Source organism: Lepus europaeus, chromosome X (genome assembly GCF_033115175.1).
Source record: "Lepus europaeus isolate LE1 chromosome X, mLepTim1.pri, whole genome shotgun sequence".
NCBI lineage: Eukaryota > Metazoa > Chordata > Mammalia > Lagomorpha > Leporidae > Lepus > Lepus europaeus.
In genome coordinates, this window is record NC_084850.1 from 85494328 (window position 1) to 85516567 (window position 22240).

Sequence of the window (22240 nt, forward strand, 5' to 3'; positions counted from 1 at the left end):
CCCTGATTTGTTTTGGATCTTAGAGGAAAAGCTTTCAAAATTTTGTTTTTCATGTTCTGTGTGATATTAGCTATGGGTTGCTCACAGATGGCCTTTAGTGTGTTGAAGTACCCTCTTTCTATATTTAATTGGTTGAGAGTTTTTTATTATGGGGTGTTGTATCTTATTAAATGCTTTTTCTGCATCTATTGATCATATGATTTTTGTGCTTGATTCTGTTAATATGGTGTATCACATTTATTGATTTGCATGTAATGAACCATACTTGGCATCCCAGGGATCCATAGTGAATGCTCATTTTTTTTTAATTTGGAGAGAGAGAGATAGAGAGAGAGAGAGAGAGACAGAGAGAGTGCTCCCATCTGCTGGTTCCTTCTCCAGGTGCCCACAATGGCTGGGGTGGGCCAGGCTGAAACCAGGAGACAGAAACTCAATCCAGGTATCTCACATGGGTGTTAGAGACTTATCCACTTGAGCCATCACCTGCTAAATTCTAGGATACCTATTAGCAGAAATCTGGAACTGACAGTGGAGCTGAGACTTGAACCCAGGTACTCTAATAGGATACAAGGGTACCTTAACTGCTAGGCAAAATGTCCACACTCAATGATTTTTCAAAATGTGATTTTGAATTTGGTTTGCTAATATTTTATTGAGGACTTTTGTATCTATGTTCATCAGGGATATTGACCTATAGTTTTTGGTTGTTGTGTCCTTATTTGGTTTTGGTTTCAGGTTATTGCTGGCCTGGTAGAATGAGTTTGGAAAAATTATTGTCTTCAGCTGTTTTGAATAGTTTGAGACAAATTGGTATTAGTTCTTTAAATGTTTGGTAGAATTCAGCAGTGAAACCATCAGGTCCTGGGTTGTTCTTTGGTATTAAACTTTAAATTTATTGATTAAATCTCATGATTGATCTGTTTAGTTTCTTTTTCTCCATGTTTCAGTTTTGGTAGTTTGTATGTGCCCAGGAATTTATCCATTTTTCCTAGGTTTTACAATTTGTTGGCATGTATAATAGTCTTTTAAAAAAAGATTTGTTTATTTATTTATTTGAAAGGCAGAGAGAGGGAGAGAGATCTTCCATCTGCTGGTTCACTCCCCAAATGGCTGTAACAGTCAGGGCTGGGCTAGGCTGAATTCAGGAGCTAGGAACTCCATGCTCCTCTGCCACATTGGTAGCTGGGGCCCAATTACTTAGGTCATCATCCAGTGCCTTCTCAGGCATGTTAACAGGAAGCCAGATCAGAAGCAGAGCAGCCAACTTGAACTGGTCCTCTGATGTGGGATGGAAGCATCTCAAGCAGTGGCTTAATTTGCTTTGCCCCAATGCTGAAACCATAATAGTCTTTTATCCTTTTTATTTCTATGAAATCAGTTGTAATGTCTTCATTTTTAACTTTGATATTATTTATTTGAGTCTTCTGTCCCTTTTACTTAGTCTACCTAAAGTTTTGTTGTTTATCATTTCTAAAAATCAACTCTTTTAGCGATCTTTTGTATTGCTTTTTAAACCTTTCTTTTATTTCTGCTGTAATTATTATTTCTTTCCTTCTACTAATTGGCATTTAGTTTCTTGTTTTTCTACGTCCTTGAGATGATGCATTGTTAGGTTAGGTTTTTCATTTAACCTCTTTCTATTTTTCTGATGTAGGTATTGATTGCTATGAACTTCTCTCTTAGAATTGTTTTTGCTGTGTCCCATAAGCTTCAGTATGTTACGTTTCCATATTGGGACTAGTTTGTAGATGATGCATTTCTTATCTCCTGCTGCTTTTAAAAGTTTTATTTTCGATAGTTGGATTATTATGTGTTTTGGTAAACTCTTGTTTGTGTTGTAGTTGATTAGAGATCTCTGCTACCTGGGTTTTGTCTTCTTTTTTTCAGACTGGGTAAGGTTTCATCCAATATTTCTTTAAATATGATTTCTGGCCCTATTTCTCTTTCTTCACTTTATTTCATTCCTATTATGCCTAGGTTAGGTTTCTTGATGGTATTTTATAATTCCCATGGATCTTCTTCATTCTTTTTTTTCTCCTCTGAATGAGTATTTCAAATGTTCCATCTTCAGGTTCATTGATTCTTTCATTAGCTTATTTGAGCCTACTATTTAAATTTTCTGTTGATTGTTAACTTTTGGCCATTGTTTTCTTCATCTCTGGAATTTCTGTTTGTTTCCTTTTAATTAATTTTTATTTGAGAGGTACACACAGACACACACACATACACACACACACGGGGGTGGGGGAGAGGGAGAATCTTCTATCTGCTGTTCATTTTCTAAATGCCCACGATGGCCAGGTTTGGCTTAGGCTGAAGCCAGGAGCTCAGAAGTCCACTCAAGTATTTTACATAGGTGGCAGGACCCCAATAACTTGAGCCATATGTTTTGCTTTCCAGTCTGCTTTATCAGGAAACTGGAGTCAGAAGCTGGAGCCAGAAGCTGCAAACAGACATTAAACTCAGGGACTCTGAAAAGCGATATGAGCATCTTAACTACTCAGCTAAATTTCCATCCCTATTTTGGCTATTTAAATTGTTTCTGTTTCTTAGTCATGGTTCTCATTTCCTTCATGTATTGTTTTCCAATTTTCACTGAATTTTTTTTTCTGTTGATTCTTGCAGTTTACTGAGCTTTAAGAGGATTATTCTGACTATATTTCTGACATTTCATAGATTTCCCTTTCTTTAGGATTCATTGTTGGAACTTTGTTGAGAGAATTTTTTTGGAAGTGTCATGCTTTTCTGAGTCTTTATAATACTTGTGTCCTTACGTTAGTGTTCTCACATTTGTGGAGGCAACTACCTTTTCTGGCTTCTACAGGCATTCTTTGGAAGTGATAGACTTTCACTATTTATGATGGCCTATGATTCTACTGGGCCAGCTTGTAATGTCCCTGGTCCTGTAGAGCTTTCTTTCAGGTTTTCCAGGTGGCTGTCGTGTCGCCTTTGCTTTGAATTTAGATGTAGCAGCTGATTCTGTTCTATCAGACAAGAACACTGATTGTGGTCTGCAATTAGGCTGAACTACAGGGTGGGTCATTGCAGTTGTTACTGATGTAGCTGAGTCACAGGTTGTATTTCTTGACTTTGTGCTGGCCTTGTTCCTTTTTTGGTGGGGTCTGGAGGTGGTGTTTGAGGCCTTGAGGAGCAAAGGACACTGTTTAAATTCCCCGGTGTGACAAAACTAGTGCCTACTTTTTTTGTAGTTCAAAACTTTGGTCTTATCACATCCTGGACAGAGTCTGAGAGTGGTCTTTGTGACCACTGGGGGAGCTTTTTAAACTCTCAGGTGTGGCCTGCTAGTTTTTGCAATATGCTGTGGGGGAGGGGGTCTTCTCTCTCTCAGGGAGGCCTTGGATTATAAATTCATGTTAAACCCAGAGCCTGGTTATCTAAGGATTCAAGCCCAGTAGCACCTTTCTATCTTTTCTGGAAGTGACCAGATTGGTTTTACTGCTGGACTGTGCTAGCTAATTGAGGCTTGTGGGCTATGATGTTAGCTAGTGGACTGCTACTGATGGCAGGTATGTGGTGGTTTCACTAAAAATTGTATGCTGATGTCTGTGGCCTCCATCTCCTTGCTTTGTTTCTATCTGGCCTTGGGTGGTCTAGCCTATTCAGTTTTCCCCTAGGTTCCCTATGAGGTGAGATCATAGTGGTTTTCCAAGAAAGTATTTCAGAACACTACGGAAGGTAGGTGTCTGCTTTTTCTGTTTTCTTTTCTCTCTGTGAAATCTGTAGGGCCTTGGGGTTTCTCTCTATGTGGAGGTGAGTCTCCTGTTAAGAGGGGGAGGGAAAACAGTTCACGTAAGAACCATGTCTCTTATCCTATAAATGTGATTTTTATTCAGTTCTATGAATATGTGGACAATTCGATCTTATTTCCATGTTTTAGGTCTTTCATCAGGGTGTTATTTTCTGTGGATAGTTACTAGCTGATCTATCTGGGTGTGTGGAGGGGGAAATGAAGGATGGGATTTCCTACTAAGCCATTTTGGTAATTTCACTCCCTGACCATTATCTCTTTAAATATTTTCTGTCCCGTTTCTCTCTTCTTTCTAAGACTCTCATTATCTATCTAGCTAGCTATCATCTATATCTTTATCTTGATGTGCTTAGTCCCATTCCACTTTTCTCTGAGCCTCTGTTCATTTTTTTCATTTGTTTTGTTTCTTCAAATTTGTATAATCTCTATTGCTATGTCTTCTAGTATTTGTTCTTTTGTGTATTTAGATCTTCTGTTTAGCCCTTCTAGTGAGTTTTTCATTTTAATTATTGTACTTTTCAACTCCAAAATTTCCATTTATTTCTTTTTATACTTTTTATCTCTCATTTGTGGTACTCTTATTTTCTACATTATGAGTGATTATGATATTTTTATTTCCTTAAACATGATTTTCCTCTAGTTTTAAAAAATATATTTGCAATAACTTTGAAGTCCTTTTCTACTAAATGTAATATTTGGGTCTTCTCACAGGGAGTTTCTATTATGCATCACATTTTCTTGTTCTATTGCATGTCTTGTAATATATTGTTGAAAAGTAGATATTTCAGAATAAGATCAAAGTCAGCGAACTCTAAAGGCTTCCATAGCCCTGGCAACTCATGACTAGAGCCTAGGGAGATTACTGACGCCATGAACAGGAGTGTCAAATTGTTAAGTCAGCAACAGAAGTCACTGTGTACTTACATCCCATGTGGGATCTGTCCTTAATGTGTTGTCTAATGTGCAGTGATGCTATAACTAGTACTGAAACAGTATTTTTACACTTTGTGTTTCTGTGTGGGTACAAACTGATGAGGTCTTTACTAATTATATACTGAATCAATCTTCTGTATATAAAGATAATTGGAAATGAAAAAAAAACTGGTGTTAAATTGGAAATGGCATAGAAAATTAATTAATTTTTTAAAAAAATTTTATGTAGGATCTCTGTCTTTAATGTGCTGTACACTGTTATTTAATGCTATAACTAGTACTCCAACAGTATTTTTTTTCACTTTGTGTTGCTATATGGGGGCAAACTGTTGAAATCGTTACCTAATATATACTAAACTGATCTTCTGTATATAAAGAGAATTGAAAATGAATCATGATGTGATTGGAAGGGGAGAGGGAGCAGGGGGGGAGGGTTGTGGGTGGGAGGGAAATTTTGGGAGGGGGAAGCCATTGTAACCCATAAGCTGTACTTTGGAAATTTATATTCATTAAATAAAAGTTTAATAAAAAAAGTAGATATTTTGGACAACATATTATAGCAAATCTAGATATTATTTCACTTCTTTCTGGGGCTCAGTGATGTTTTTGTTATTTCTTTGGTCATTTATTCACTTACTCATATAAGTGAATTCATTTGGGAAATTCTCTTAAGTGCTTCACCTCTAATGTCCCCATTCAGATTTTTTCCTCTTGTTTTTATCTTTTTATGGCTATCCTAGAGATCACTCCTGCATCCTTAATATATTGATCAAAATTTGTACTTAAGTCCACTTAGCCAGTCAGATTTTCACCTTTCTTTGTTAAATGTTTGTTTAGGGACTGTTCTCACAGTTCAGGTATTTTATGGTCTTGCCCTGCATTCTGCCAGACTAGTAGCTCTCAGATTCCTTCCCTCTACTTATGACTGAGAGAACACAATCTTGGACATGTGCACACTCTCACAGACTCCTAGGTATAAGATTGATTTGATTTTAAACTTGGCTTTCTTACAGTCATCCTTCAGTTCTGCTTAATGTTCAGCTGCTGTTTGTTCAGAGGTTCTGCTTAAGCCCACTGTACCAATCAAACTCAAAGCTCTTTACTGATGCTTCTATGTATGCCTTGAGTAATGCTTTCTAGTTTGCCCCTAAGCTGCCTCTGATTGTGTCTGTATCCAGTCTAGGACATGTGCACAGTCTTCTGGCCCCAAGAGTGGTGTGACCCTAGGGATGTTCTTGGTATTGTTTCTTTACCTATTTTTCTCTGGTAACTTTCTTGCTGGCCTGCTGTTTCACTTGGTGCTGCTTTCATCATAGAGCTACAAGCCTCCTCTTTTTTTTAAGGCAGAGTTACAGAGAGAAGGAGAGAGAGAGAGAGAGAGAGAGAGAGAGAGAGAGAGAGAGAGAGAGAGAGAGAGAAATCTTTCATAGTCTGGTTCACTCCCCAGATGGATGCAATGGCCGGAACTGGACCAGGGAGAAGCCAGAAGCTAAAAGATTCTTCCAGGTCTCCCACGTGAGTGGCAGGGGCCCAAGGACTTAAGCCACCTTCTGCTGCTTTCCCAGGTCATTAGCAAGGAGCTGGATTGGAAGTGAAGTGGCTGGGACTCAAACCAGCACCCATATGAGATGATGGTGCTGTAGGCAGTGGCTTAACCCACTGTGCCACAGCGTGGAGCCCACAAACTTATTCTTTCTTAATTGCTCATCACCACAGTCACCACCATTGTTTTTGACAGTGCCCTTAGGCATGAGCTTCTCCATGCTGAGTTCCAAATAAAATCAGTTTCTCAGGAAGAGATTCAAGGTTCTTCCTCTTTACTGCCTGCTTTCCTCCCTGGGCAGAACCTCTGTGTCACATGACTGGAGCTGGGAACCAGAAGCAGGGCATGCTTTTCATGGAATGTCATCTTTGACCTATATGAGTGGATGCTAGGCCCCTGTTCTTCTCAGTGTGCCCTTCTGTCATCAAACCTCTGCATTATGAACCAGCTATGGTGAAGGTAATCAGAGACTTAGTATCCTTAACCTATCACACGTGTGGTAGAGCCCCTATCCTAAAAGTGAGAGGTGAGTGAGCAAAGGAAACCAAACTCTTTCAGTTACACCTGCCCAAATAGCACTTCCACAGCACAGGCCTGGGAAAGGTAAGAAAGGTTGGCAGCCTGTCTTTCTTTCTCAAGGTGAAACTAGGGCCTAGCACTCTAGGAGCTGGAGGGAGAAGGAATTTCCATCTCCTTAGCTGCACACACCTGGTGTAGTTTCCCTCACGTGGAGCTAGTATGGTTGGGAGCAGATAATAGCTTAAATGCCACAAACTCTCTCTTTTTACGCTTTTTTTTTTATTTGACAGGTAGAGTTATAGACAGTGAGAGAGACAGAGAGAAAGGTCTTCCGTCTGCTGGTTTACTCCCCAAATGGCCGCTATGGCCGGCGCTGTGCCTATCTGAAGCCAAGAGCCAGGTGCTTCTTCCTGGTCTCCCATGAAGGTGCAGGGGCCCAAGGATTTGGGTCATCCTCCACTGCCTTCCCGGGCCACAGCAGAGAGCTGGACTAGAACTAGTGGGAAGAGGAGCAACTGGGACTAGAACCCGGCACCCACATGGGATGCCGGTGCCGCAGGCGGAGGATTAACCAAGTGAGCCATGGCGCCGGCCCCCACAAACTCTCTCTGTTCATGCTGACATTTAGTTGATGTTCATGAACAAATGCCTTCTCATTTTCTATATGTACTTAAGTGGTTGTTTGTTTTAATGAATTTTCCAGATGAATGGTTGTTTCACTGGAGAGAGGGTCCAAAGAACTCCTTATGCCACCATTGCAGAATTCCCACCCTCATTGGTTATTTCAAAAACTGGAAGTGGAACTTTTAATGTACCAAAAAACAAAAACAAAAAAACCTTTAACAGATAGGGCTTACAGTGACTAGGCCAGCATTATATTTTTGTTAGCAAGAGAAAAACTCAGTTTACTCAGTTCTGGGATTTGTAATTTTTTTAAAAGGACTATTTCAAAGTACTGTCTTCAATTTAGTTCAATTTACCAGGATTTTATTTGTATATTTTCTTGGAAAACCATTTTATGGTAAGTGACCTTTGTTTTGCTTTTCAGGTTTTAGGTTTTAGACTAATATTAATATATTATTTGTTCTTATAAGAATGTCCCATAGATAATATGGTTTGGTAATTAAAGCAGATAACTGAAAGTCAAATTTCTGTATTCCCCAGCCTCTCATTCTCATGTCTGTACCAATCTAGGGTATATTAGAAATCACTTCACTACCACATTGGTTCATTCAGCTGCAAAAGGGAACCCATAGTGGAACCAAGGGTATTGTGAGACTTAATGAATATTGATAACACATTTGTTTCTGTGATAACAGCTGCATTTATTTTAAAATATATTTGTATCTCTTAGACTTAAAGTATGTCCATTAGATAAGAACTTGAATATATATATAAACTATTTTAATGATAGTGAAAAATAAGTATTAACATAATTACAATGGTGATTTATTCAATATCTCTGAGGAAATGTGGTTTTCTGCAGTTAGAAAGTTTTTTTATACAACTGATTTTCATGTATTAATTGGCTAATAATCTATTGTCTGAAAAATATAAAAGTTGGAATATAGCATGATTGTGTCTCATTTGTAATATATAATCTTGAGAAATTATATATAACTTTAAATGACTATGTATACACATATATATTTTTTCCTTTTTACTTATAGCCAAAGCTTTGATATTGGGAAGATGGATAGGAATTGTACCAAACCTGAAATGATGGTAAGGATCACCTTAAATATTGGAGAAACAGGTTGACAAAAAAAATTTTATGGTGTTATAAACCTAGAATAGCTTACTCCAATTTGTGAACAGATTATCTATTGAGCACATTATTTAACATGTCAGTGCATTAGTTTCTATAAAATTTGTATAATAATATAACCTACCCTATAGGCTTTACACATGTGTTAATATATGTAAAAATTGGGGCTGATGCTGTGGCGTGGCAGGTAAAACTGCCGCCTGCAGTGCCAGCATCCCATATGGGCACTGGTTCAAGTCCCGGCTGCTCCACTTCCAATCCAGCTTTCTGCTGTGGCCTGGGAAAGCAGTAGAGGACGGCACATGTACCTGGGCCCCTGCACCTGCATGGGAGACCCGGAAGTAGCTCCTGGCTCCTGGCTTCTGGATTTGGATCGGCCCAGCTTGGGCTGGTGTGGCCATTTGGGGAGTGAACCAGTGGATGGAAAACCCATCTCTCTCTCTGCCCCTGCCTTTCTGTAACTGCCTTTCAAATAAATACATAAATCTTTTTATATATATGTATATGTGTGTATATATATATATGTAAAACTCATTAAGAAGTGTTTAGCTATATATAAGTTTTAGCTTTATTGTTATATGTTTAAAAATTCCAGATTTTCCCCAACCACTCAGATAGGATTGGCCATGGAAGCTAATTCTAATATTTAATTTAAAAAATTCATAAATGATGTGAATAAATCTGATGTAAAATTACTACATGTCCTAGCAAATTGGAATTTTAAAAATATCCATTTGGAGGTGTGCATTTGGCTTGGCAGATAAGACATTGTTGGGATGTCATATCCCATATGGGAGTACCTGGGTTTGAGTCCAGGCTCCACTCCTAATTCCAGCTTCCTACTAAAGAGAACATTGGGAAGCAGAAGTGCTGGCTCAAGTAGTTGGGTCCCTGCTACCTATATTAGAGACCTGAACTGAGTTCCTGGCTCCCATCTTTAGCCTGGCCCAGCCTGGACTATTGGGGCCATTTTGTGACTGAACCAGCAGACAGGAGCTGTTTCTCTGTTTGTGTCTCAAATAAAATAAATGAATAGATAAATTAAAAATATATATGACCCTAAAAATCTTGAAAAAATCCATCTTTGCATTAAATGTAACTGAATACCTATATTGTGTCTCTAGCACTGTGATATATGGGAAATAAAAAAGAAGCATAAAATGTAGCATTTACTTTTAAAGAGCTTATGTTTGAATAATAAAACTAGTACAAATAAATGTAATGAAATGTTATTTAGGCTTTAAAAGGAAGGAAATTCTAACATGTTAAAATATGAACTGTTGAGCACATTAAACTAAGTGAAAAGTAAATCATTCACTGAAAGATAAAATACTGTATGGCTCTACTTTTATGAGGTATCTAGAATAGTCAGATTCATAAGACAGAGAGTAAAATGACAATCACAAGGACTAGAGGTAAGAGGGAATGGTAGATAATTTTTAATGAGTACAGAGTTTCAGTTTTTCAAGGTGAAAGATATTCTGGAGATAGATGGTGATGATATTTGTACAACAGTGTAAACATATTTAATACTACTGAACTGTATACTTAAAAATAGCTAAGATGATCAATTTTATGTTGTAGGTATTTTAACATAATTAAAAATACTAATAGTATATAGTGATATTGTCACTTAATCAAATGTTATATAACAATGAGAATCAATACACCTAATAAGTACAACAATATGGATATTCTCCTCATATATAATGTTGACTAAACAAGCCTAAGTGTTGGGGGAGATGATTCAGATTTTTTTTTTAAGATTTATGTATTTGAAATGTAGAGTGACAGAGAGGGAGCATTCCAGGAGCTGGATTGGAAACGGTGTAGTCAGGACTTGAGCCAGCACTCCAAGATGGGATGTGGACATCCCAAGCAGTAGCTTAACTTGCACACTAAAATGTCCACCCCCAATTCAGACTTTTAGCATAGATTATATCTGGCTGTTCTAGAATTTTGTTTAAATGGAATGATAAAGTATGTACTATTTTATGTCTGGCTTCTTTTTCTTCCCATTGGTTTTGATATTCATCCATTTTGTTATGGTTTGCTGATGTCTTGACCCCTTTATTATTATGAATTAGCTACAATATGGGGGAATCTTCAAAAAGTGCATGGAAATGTATATCATGAAAAATTGCATGGATTTAAAAAATTTTACACCAAAATAAATTTATCTTTTAATTCTGTTTTCCATAAACTTGTTGAAGTAACCTTGTATTTCTCAGAAGTTTCATATTTATTCCATGAAAATGCCCTGAAGGAGCTTGTAAGTTCTTAGAGAGCTGTTCTGCAATAATAATGATATTCAGTAATTTATATGCATTTTGTTTGTTTCATCTTAGTTTTGGAATTAAAAAACTCACAGATATGACATCCCAAATATGTTGTTCTACTTTTACAGGGCCTTAATATGCTTAGCATATTTTTTTTCTTTTAAAAATGTGATCTATTGATCATCTTTTCCCGGGCCTACCATCTTCATTATATGTAGAGGCAGACTTCATTGAATAGGGTTCATTCTTTCAAATTGTGAATCTGTAGTTAAACATGTCCATACTGACTGGAATCACCCCCTATATCAATGCAGATGTGACTAGAGAAACTGACTTGATTGAGTGATATGTTATCTATTTTAAAATGTACCTGAGTTGGGAGAAATCTTCTCTATAGGAAATTATGTATGTTCCTACTGAAATGATGTTTGGTCCAATAGGTTAATCCCAACTAGGCTGTGAAACCTTTGAGAGAGGGATTATATCTATTTCTGTCTTTCTATGGAGGCCTAGTACAATGTCACAGTAGGTGCTAAAGTGACTAAATTAAATATTTCTGTGCCTTATTTTAAAAGTGGTAACTATAGAGTACTTTAATGCTAACGCACTAAAATATGCTAACACAATTAAATTATAAATAATTCAGGAATATAACATATTCTTAGACAATATTAGGTATGGATAGCATAATGATGAGACATATCCTAAGACATATGTGAGTGCTTCAGGAAATACTATATGCTAAAGATAACTTAGTTTGTGAAGATGCTTGTTGTTGTATAAGTGCTATTCAGTAGTTGTACTGTAATTTAATCTTCATTTAATTGCTTTCTTTATATCTTTAATTATAGGCTAAAATTCTACGTTTACTAGCTACCACTTACTTGGAATGGGATTACAGAGAATATTATGATAAGGCTCTCAGTGCTATAATCCTGGCAAATAAGGTATAAAAAGTTTTCACTTTTGAATATTAATAATTTTGAAAAAATTAATTTAAAATATTTTAGCAGACACATATTTATGGGGTTATCAAAACTATAAAAGAAACACATAATGCATAGACCTAAGAATATCATGTTTGGCTGTGTGTTTCTATTATGTAATGTTAAGTCAAGGTAAATATATCTATCTCCTCAGACATTTAAATTTCTTTATAGTGAAAACATCCAAAATTCTACTTTCCACTTTTTAAAATAGAAAAATATACAGTACATTAACATTATCCATACTTACTCTATGGTGCATTAGAAACCCAGAGCTTCTCCTATCTAACTATAACTTGATACCTATTAATCAACCTTTTACCCATTTCTCTCTCCCTGCTTCCCTCTCTAGCCTCTGGTAATTACCATTATACTTTTAACTTTTATGAGATCACCCTTTCTTTTAGATTCTACATATGAATGAGATCGTGCAATACCTGTTTTTCTGTGCTCAGCTTCTTTCACTTAACCTAATGGCCTCCAGTTCCATCCATGTTGTTGTTGATGACAAAATCCATTATTTTTTTTATGGCTGAGTAGTATCCCAGTGTGTGTATGTACTAATGTACTGCATTTTCTTCATCCATTCTTTAGTGGATAGACATATAGATTGTTTCCATTTCTTGGGTATTGTGAATAGCGCTGCAGCACATGGGCATGCAGATGTCTCTTTGACAGTCTGATTTCATTTCCTTTGGATATATACCCAGTAGTGGGATTGCTGGATCATATGGTAGTTCCAGTTTTATTTTTTTCCACAGTGGCTGCAGTATTATACATTCTCACCAACAGTGTGCCAGAGTTCCTTTTTCTCCACATCCTTGTCAGCATTTTTTCTTATTGATAATATCCAAAATAACTGGAATGAGGTGATATCTCATTGTGGTTTTGATTTGCATTTCCTTGATGATTAGTAATGTTGAACATTTTTCATCTGTTGGCCTTTCGTATGTCTTCCTTTGAGAAATGTGTCTAGATCCACTGCCCATTTTTAATTGCATCGTGTGTGTTTGTGTGTGTGTGTGTATGCTTTTTAGTTTTTGAGTTCCTCACAGACTGGATATTAACCCTTTGTTAGATGCATGGCTTGTAAATATTTTCTTCCATTCTGTAGGTTGTGTTCTCTGTCAATTGTTTCCTTTGCTGTGTAGAAGCTCTTCAGTTTGATGAAATCCCATTTCTCTATTTTTGCTTCTGTTTCCTGTGCTTTTGGGGTCTGATCCAAAAAAACCCTCTCCCGTTCCAGTGTCCTAACATGTTTTCCTCTAGCAACTTCAAAGTTTCGGGTCTTACATTGAGGTCCTTAATGCATTTTGTGTTGATCGTTTGTACTTGGTGAGAGACAGGTGTGACTAGTGTATTGCCTCCTGATTTGTTCTTGTTACTCAAGGTTGCTTTGGTTCCAGTCCTATGCAAATTTCAGTAGTGCTTTTCTTATTTCTGTGAAAAATGTCAGTATATATATTTTAAAAGATTTAGTTTATATATTTGAAAGGCAGAGTGAAGAGAGCAAGAGGCAAAGAGAGAAAAAGAGATCTTATGTCTGCTGGTTCACTCTTTAAACGGCAGCAACGGCCAGGACTGGGCCAGGCTGAAGCCAAGAGGCTGGAACTCCATCTGGATCGCCTACATTGGTGGCAGGGGCCCAAGTACTTGGAACATCATCCACTGATTTCCCAGGCATATGAGCAAGGGGCTGGATTGGAAATGAAGCAATCGGGACTCAAACAAGCACTCTGACTGAAGTGGGATGCTGAGGTTACAAGCAGCAGCTTAACCAACAGTGCCACAACACTGGCCCCTCATTGGTATTTTTGATAAGGACTACATTCAATCTAAATCATTCTGGATAATACAGACATTTTAATGATATTGAGTCTTCCAATTCATGAGCACAAAATGTCGATCCACTCCTTTGTGTACTTTTGTTTTTTCTTTTCTTTTTTTTTTAAAAGATCTATTTTTATTTATTTTAAAGGTAGAATGATGGAGAGAGAGATCTTCCATCTACCGGTTCACTCCCCAAATGGCCACCAGGGATGGGACTGGGCCATGCCAAAGCCAGGAGCCCAGAACTCCACCTGGGTCTCCCACATAGGTGACAGGGACCCAATTATGGGCCATCTCCCACTGCTTTCCAAGGTGCTGAATTGGAACTGGTGCTCCAAGTATGAGATGCCAGCAGTGCAAGTAGTGGCTTAACCTGCTGTGCCACAGTGCCGGCCCCTAGACTATCAAATTTGTTGCCATATAACTTATCATAGTAATCTCTAACAATCCTTTATGTTTCTGTGATATCATCTATGATGTATTTGTTTGCATCTCTGATTTTGTGCATTTGAATCTTCTTCCTTTTTTCCTTAGTCTAGCAAGGAGTTCTTCAATTTTGTTTATCTTTTCAAAGAACCAGCTTTTTGTTTCATGGATTTTTTTTAGCATTTTTTCTTAGCCAGTGTGTCATTTATTTGTACTCTCCCTTTTGCTATTTCTTTCCTTCTGCTGATTTTGGAATTGATTTGTTCTTTTTTTCTAGTTCCTTGAGGTGCAGTAGAAATTGTTTCTTTGAACTCTTTCTGCTTTTTTTCTTGTAGGCATTGATTATAAACTTCCCTCTTCATATTGCTTTTGTTGCATCTAGGTTTTTGGTGTGTCACATTTCCATTTTCATTCATTTCAAAAAATTTAAATTTCCTCCATAATTTCTTCCTTGATTGATTAGTTGTTCAGGGATAAATTATTTAATTTCACTATATTTATGTAGTTTTCAGTGTTTTGCTTGTTATTGACTTATAGTTTCATTGCATTGTGTTCAGAAAAGACATTCAATATGATTATATATTTTTTAATTTATTGAGACTTGCTTTGTGGACTACCTACTACATGATCTGTCTTGGAGAATGTTTTATGTGCTATTGAGAAGAATGTATTCTACAACTATTGTATGGAATGTTTCTCTGTCCTATGTGTATGTGTTGTTTGCTTCTTTTCTCTTATAATTTTGAGAATCTTTTCTTTATTTTGAATCTTAGATGTCTGTTAGGTCTGATTAATATTGGGTGCAATTTAACTCTGCTGTTTCTTCATTGATTTTCTGTCTGAATAATCTATCCATTTCTGAAAGGGGCATGTTAAAGTCCCCTTACTGTTATTGTATTGAGAACTGTCTATCTTCATGTCTGTTAATATTTGCTTTATGTATTTGTTCTGATTTTGGCTGCATATAAACCTATAATTGTTATTTCCTCACACTAAATTGAACTCAATTTCATTATATAATGACTTCCCTTGTCTCTTCTTATTGCTTTTTATTTAGAAATCTATTGTACTGACATGAGTATGGTACTCCTGCTTTCTTTTGCGTTCTGTTTGCATAGAATATCTTATTCCATTCTTTCATTTTCTGCCTATTCATGTTTTTAGGAATGAAGTGTTTCTTGTAAGCTGTATACAATTGGGTCTTGTTTTTGTATCTATTTGGTCACTCTGTCTTTTAATTTGATAATTTAAACCATTTACATTTAAGGTAATTAACAGGTAAGATTTTACTACTGCCACATTGATAACTTGTTCTCTAGTTTTATTGAAGTTTCTGTCTCTCTCTGTCTCTCTCTCTCTCTCTCACACACACACACACACAAAACCTTCTTTTGTGGTTAATGGACTTTCTTAGTAAGGTGTTTTGATGACTTGTTTATTATTTCTGGTTATCTATCATAGATTTTTGCTTTGTGGTTACCATCAGGCCTACAGAAATCTTTTATTTATAGGAAGCTATTTTGAAAATAAGACATTTAGCATTGGTTATAAACATAGGAAAAGATATAAAAAAGAAAGAGGTAAAATACTAATAAAGAAATCTACATTTGCATTCCATCCTCCCCTTATTTTGAATTTTTGATGTTCCATGTTACCTATTTTTTTAAAGATTTATTTATTTATTCAAAAGCAGAGTAGGGGGGAGAGAGAGAGAGAGAGAATCCTCCAGGTCTGGGCCAAGCTGAAGCCAAGAGACAGGAATCCATCCTTGTCTCCCACATAGCTGGCAGAGGTCTAAGTACTTGGGTCATCTTCTGTTGGTTTCCTAGCTGTATTAGCAGGAAGTTTAATCAGAAGCAAAGCCAAACTCTTCTGTGGAGAAGTCCACAGACAGGCAAATTGGGACCCCTGTATGTGTTGTTTTCTTTTATAGTTTCGAGATCCTCTGTTTATCTTTAACCTTGGGGTAGTCTTGGTTGGGTTCAATCTAACATGACCTTTGGCCTTCCTTTTTTTTTTTTTTGGACAGGCAGAGTGGACAATGAGAGAGAGAGACAGAGAGAAAGGTCTTCCTTTGCCATTGGTTCACCCTCCAATGGCCGCCGCAGCTGGCACACTGTGGCTGGCGCATCACGCTGATCTGAAGCCAGGAGCCAGGTGCTTATCCTGGTCTCCCATGGGGTGCAGGGCCCAAGGACTTGGGCCATCCTCCACTGCCTTCCCGGGCCATAGCAGAGAGCTGGCCTGGAAGAGGGGCAACCGGGACAGAATCCGGTGCCCTGACCGGGACTAGAACCCAGTGTGCTGGTGCCGCAGGTGGAGGATTAGCCTATTGAGCTGTGGTGCCGGCCAACCTTTGGTCTTCTTGTACCTGAGTAGTCGTATTTTTTTTTTAGGTTTGAGAAGTTATCTGTCACTATTTCTTTTAGTATGTTTTTTATCCCTTTGACAGTCCTTCAGGACTCTAATAAAGTGGGTATTTGTTCTTTTCAAGTTGTCCCAAAGTTCCTGTAGGCTTTCTTCATGCCTCCTGGTTGTGTTTCCTTTTTTCTTTTTAAATTGCATATGTTCAAGTAGTCAAGCTCACTGATTATTTATTCTGCTTGTTCTGTTCTGTTATTGATCTTTTCTGTGATGTTTTAAATTTTTGTTTAATGTACTTTGCAATTGAAAGCTTTCTGTTTGATTTTTCAAGATTACTTCCATGTCTCTGTTATATTTCTCTGTGAGAGTATTAAATTATTTCTGTGTTCTTTTGAAGTTTATCAAGTTTCCTTAAAATGAATATTTTTTAAATCTTTGAATATTTGAAAATTTCAGTTCATAGATGTTGGGTTTCTGACACTGTATTTTGTTCATAAGGTGAGATCTTGGTTCCTGGAAATTCTTGACACTTGTTGGTATACAATGTTATCTGCACACTGAGGTATTAGAATTTATAAACGATCTACTTATTTTCTCTGAGCCTGTGGCTGCTGCTGACGCTTCAGCACTAGATGGTGTCCTAAGTTGAGGAATGCTGCAAGTCCACTTTCAGTGCACCATCACTACTTCAGTCTCAGAGGACTCCCTGAGCTCAAATTTGCTTTTGATCAACAGTTGTTATGTTGTTCATAATGAACTGGGCTGTTGTCCAAGAAGGGGAGATCCCTCGATATAAGCCTCTTCCTGTGGCTGAGGTAACCTAGTCCCATGGCTACCAATGCTACAATGCTAGACTACACCCAGAGCCCACTGCCCACTGAGACCAGTGCAGCCTGGGGGTATGTCCAAAACACACCCTTTAATGGTCTATCTACTGCTGAAGTGGACTTACTGCCTGATGCAACTCCTACCTGCCATTGGTGATGCCAGCTGGTGTATAAGACTGATCAACTGGAGCCACGGAACTCTACTTGGCACTGAAGCAGATCCCTCCATCCAGAGGTACCATTAGCGTCTGCTCAATGTTGCGTTTTATCAGCCTGGCGCTGAGTCCTAAAACAACATGTGGTTCCTTGCTGTCTGCCCAAGGTTGTAGGAGGGGTGATAGAGGCAGTGTGTACAGTTGCCCTGGCAGGCAGTAGGTGGTTCACACCTGGGTTTCATAGTCATCAGCTCCCATGCAGTCCTGGGAATACATACCAGGTCCACATGAAGTTGGTGGTGATATATGTGGAAACAGGTCCATTCCACCAGGGCACAGGCATGATACTGGGGATAATTCTAGATACTTTGTCTGCAAAGTATGGATGAGGCCTGTTAGATTCTACCTAGTGTTGGGCTTCGCTAGTTCAACATTAGTTTTAAGACATAGCCTTGTGGATTCTTGCCATCTTTCCAAGGTTGTGAGAGGGTGATAAAGACATCCTTTTGGTTGCCTGGACTGGTAGTAGGCTGGGACATGCCTAGTTCTCATTGTCAGACCCGCTTGGAATGAGTCTGTCCCATCAGAAGGCAAGTCTATGCTGGATACTGGGACAAGTCCAGAGACAGTCTGTAAGCATGGCTGAAAGGTAGAGACTGTTGGTCTTTACCAGGCAGGAGTGTCTCAGCAGCAGGCTGGGCTCTGAGCTCTAAGGCAAGATCCTAAGCTCCCTCCCCTGCCTTGCTCCATAGAAGCTAGAGTCTTTTTTAAAAAACTTTTATTTATTAAATATAAATTTCAAAAGTACAACTTTTGGATTATAGCAGTTTTTCCCCCCATAACCACCCTCCCACCCGCAAACCATCCCATCTCCTACTCCCTCTCCTACCCCATTCTTTATCAAGATTCATTTTTAATTATCTTTATATACAGAAGATCAACTCCATACTAAGTAATGATTTCAACAGTTTGCACCCACACAGACACACAAAGGATAAAGTACTGTTTGAAGACTAGTTTTGCCATTAATTTGCATAATATAACACATTAAGGACAGAGATCCTACATGGGGAATAAGTGCACAGTGACTCCTGTTGTTGGTTTAACAATTGGCACTCTTATTTATGACGTCAGTAATCACTCGAGGCTCTTGTCTTGAGCTGCCAAGGCTATGGAAGCCTCTTGAGTCTGCCAACTCCGACCTTATTTAGACAAGGCCATATTCAAAGTGAAAGTTCTCTCCTCCCTTCAGAGAAAGGTACTTCCTTCTTTGATGGCCTGTTCTTTCCGCCTGGATCTCACTCACAGAGATCTTTCATTTAGGTCATTTTTTGGCCACAGTGTCTTGGCTTTCCATGCTTGAGAAACTCTCATAGGCTTTTTAGCCAGATCTGAATGCTTTAAGGGCTGATTCTGAGGTCAGAGTGCTGTTTAGGGCATTTGACATTCTATGAGTCTGCTGTGTATCCCGAGAAGCTAGAGTCTTATTCTACTTTCTGCTGGAGTTTGGGAGAGAGGAAGTGGAAGCCACCTGGCTATGGACACTCCAGATAATCTGCAGATATGGATCTGGAGCAAGGGGCCATGGGCTCTATACAATTCTGAATTTTATCACAATGTTATTCAATTCCATCTCCCTCCCACAAGTAGGAGGCAGCTCTCTCCAAGGTGCGCTACTTGGAGCTGGGGGAAGAGTAATGTGGACAACTCTTTTCTTCTTGTTTTCTTCAATGCAACTCTTACTATTATTACACTAAAACCAGGCACTGTGGTCTTTAACCTTTTTTTGTAGCTCTTGTGAAGGTAACTTGGAGTGTGAATAGCCATTCCAGTTGGTGTCTCTGTGGTGATGTACAATGCAGAATCTTACTGAGATGCCATCTTGTTCTACCCTCTTTTTTTAAGTTTTTTTTTTTTTTTAAACAGGCAGGTGGATAGTGAGAGAGAGAGACAGAGAGAAAGGTCTTCCTTTTTGCCGTTTTTTTTTTTTAAGTTTTGATTCACATCTTGATACCCAATTTAGATGCTAGCTTCAATATTTCTCTTTTTCTAACAGATTGTTACAGTATCATCTCTAACACAGAAACGAAAAATGAAATATTGCTATAGTCAGAATGTGTACCCTTAAAACTCATATGTTGAAATGCCACTCCCCAGTATGATGGTATTAGGAGATGACAATTTTGGGAGATTAGTTCATGAGGTCGAACCCCTCTTGGATGATATTAATGCCCTTATCAAAAAGGTCCAAGAGAGCTTAGACACCCACTCCACCAGATACTGTTTATGAGGAAGCAGGCTCTCATCAGACACTGAATCTGCTGCTGCATAACCTTGGAGTTCTTGGCCTCCAGTACTGTGGATAATAAATTCCTGTTGTATATAAGCCACTCAGTTTATATTTTGTTAATAGCACCCTGAATAGACTAAAACAAGTATTCCTCTTGAATACCAGAGATAATTTGAGAAAATTTTCTTTAGTACAAGATAGAATAGATACTTTCCACTGTGAGCTTTTAGGATAAAGATGTAATGGTGATAAAAAAAATACACAGATAATAGGATTTAATTTATATAGCAACTTTAGTGGTTCACTTTCAGCTCATGCTCATAAATTACGTATAAATATGCATATACTTGGACTTCTTAATAAGGAAGACCAGCTGGCTGATGATCCTTTAAAAAGAGATTCAATTATGATCAATATGTTTCACTTAATAAATATACTGACATTTTAGAAATAATTTCTTTCAATCAGAAGATAAACATGAAAATGGATAGTTCAATTAACCAGAGTATTAAATTCCCCAACAGTGCATTTATTTCAACTATATTTTCCTGACATTTATGTGATGTGGATGAAGTTATTTAATGCTGAAGAAAATTCTCTAACATTTAGAATTTTAAAATATTGCAGATATTAATAGACAGGGACATTTTCGAAAATTGCGTTCTTTCATTTACTAATATGCAAATCCAAATAACAAACAGAAACTGAGACAACTCAGGAAGTAGCATACTGGCAATATTGCTTCTTGCCAACCTCTCCTTTTTGTTTACTGGATACATAAGTGCAATTTTTAAAAAAAAAGATTTATTTATTTGTTTGAAAGTCAGAGTTACACAGAGAGAGAAGGAGAGGCAGAGAGAGAGAGAGAGAGAGAGAGAGAGAGAGAGAGAGAGAGAGAGATCCACTGGTTTATTCCCCAATTGGCTGCAATGGCCAGAGCTGTGCCGATCCGGAGCTAGGAGCCAGGAGCTTCTTCCGGGTCTCCCATGTGGGTGCAGGGGACCAAGGAGTTGGGCCATCTTCTACCGCTTTCTCAGACCATAGCAGAAAGCTTGATCAGAAGTGGAGCAGCAGGGACGCGAACCGGTACCCATATAGGATGCTGGCGCTGCAGGCAGTGACTTTACCTGCTATGCCACTGTGCCGGCCCCAAGTTGCAATTTTTAAAAAAGATTTATTTATTTATTTGAAAGGCAGAGTTAAAGAGAGGCAGAAGCAGAGAGAGAGGTCTTCCCTCTTCTGGTTTACCCCCCAAATGGCCGCAAGGGCTGGAGCTGCACCAACCCGAAGGCAGAAGCCAGGAGAATCTTCCGGGTCTTCCATGCAGGTGCAGGAGCTCAAGGAATTGGGCCATCTTCCACTGCTTTCCCAGGCCATAAGCTGGATCAGAAGAGGAACAGCCAGATCTTGAACTGGCGCTCATATGGAATGCTGGCACTACAGGCTGAGGCTTTTACCTGCTATGCCATAGTGGCAGCCCCCAGAAGTTTCACTTTAATAGCAGTGATCACTCACCTGACCTATCATATTTGATAGTTAAATTACTTATACTAACGTAGCTGAAATTGATGCAGTATGATTTTAATCTCAATCTCAATATACACTTCTAAAAGGTTTATTTGAGGAATAATTTCAAATTTACTAAAAAGTTAAGAATAAGAATAGTTCAAAGAACACCTGTATATACTTTAACCAGATTCACCAGTTGTTAATATTTTGAAAGCTTGTTCCTTCGCTCTCGATTGCCCTCCCTCCCTTTCTTCCTGTCTTTTTCCTCTCTCCCCATGTCTCTCTATATATTCCCCACAATGACGAACTTTCATTTCTTCTTGCTGATAAAGTATTAGTCTTGTATCAGGTATTGCACTTAACCTGTCATGTTTTTCCAGTCTTCTGTAATCTGGAACATTTCCACAGTCTTTTGTGTAATTGACAGTTCAGAAAAATATGGGAGCCCCCACTTTTTTTAACCCAAAGTTCTTTGGTGTTAATCTGATGTTAGCTCATGATTAGATTTAAAGTTATGTATTCCTGGCTGGAATGCTACATAAGTGTACTGAACTCTTAGGGCATCTTTTTTGAATGTACGTGATAACATATATTGCTCATTGGGAATGTTGATATTGAGCACCTAGTCAGAGGTGTTGTGTGCATACTTAAGTATTTTTTCCCTTGAACTAATAAAAAATTGGTAGGGAGACCTACAGATCATGGATGTATCTTGCTCTCCATTAAAATATCCCTGTAGGGTACCATTCTTGCCTGAACCAGTCTTTATTATGACAGTTACCAAAATAGCCCTTTCTTCTTAAAATTTTCTTATTTATGTAAGGGGAACAAATTTCGTATATTTCATATATACAGATTTAAAAGCATAATGATACTTCCCACCCTTCCCACTCACACTTCCACCTTTCCTCTTTCTTTTCTTATTTTTAAAAATGTTTACAGTGACATACTTTTAGTTTATTTTATGATCACAAACTTAACCATCTACTAAATAAAGACTTCAGCAAGTAGTAAGAAGAAAAATCACTGTTCCTCAAGAGTA

At 37.9% G+C, this 22240-nt stretch overlaps 1 protein-coding gene across 1 annotated transcript in view; it reads left to right on the plus strand.

Moving 5' to 3' along the window:
* Window positions 1-22240, plus strand: part of TEX11 (testis expressed 11) — a 297390-nt gene that overhangs the window by 90898 nt on the left and 184252 nt on the right. Inside the window, exons 9-10 of the mRNA XM_062183085.1 lie at window positions 8435-8489; window positions 11663-11758. Of these exons, the coding sequence (XP_062039069.1) occupies window positions 8435-8489; window positions 11663-11758 (151 nt within the window). The remainder of the gene's footprint in view (window positions 1-8434; window positions 8490-11662; window positions 11759-22240) is intronic.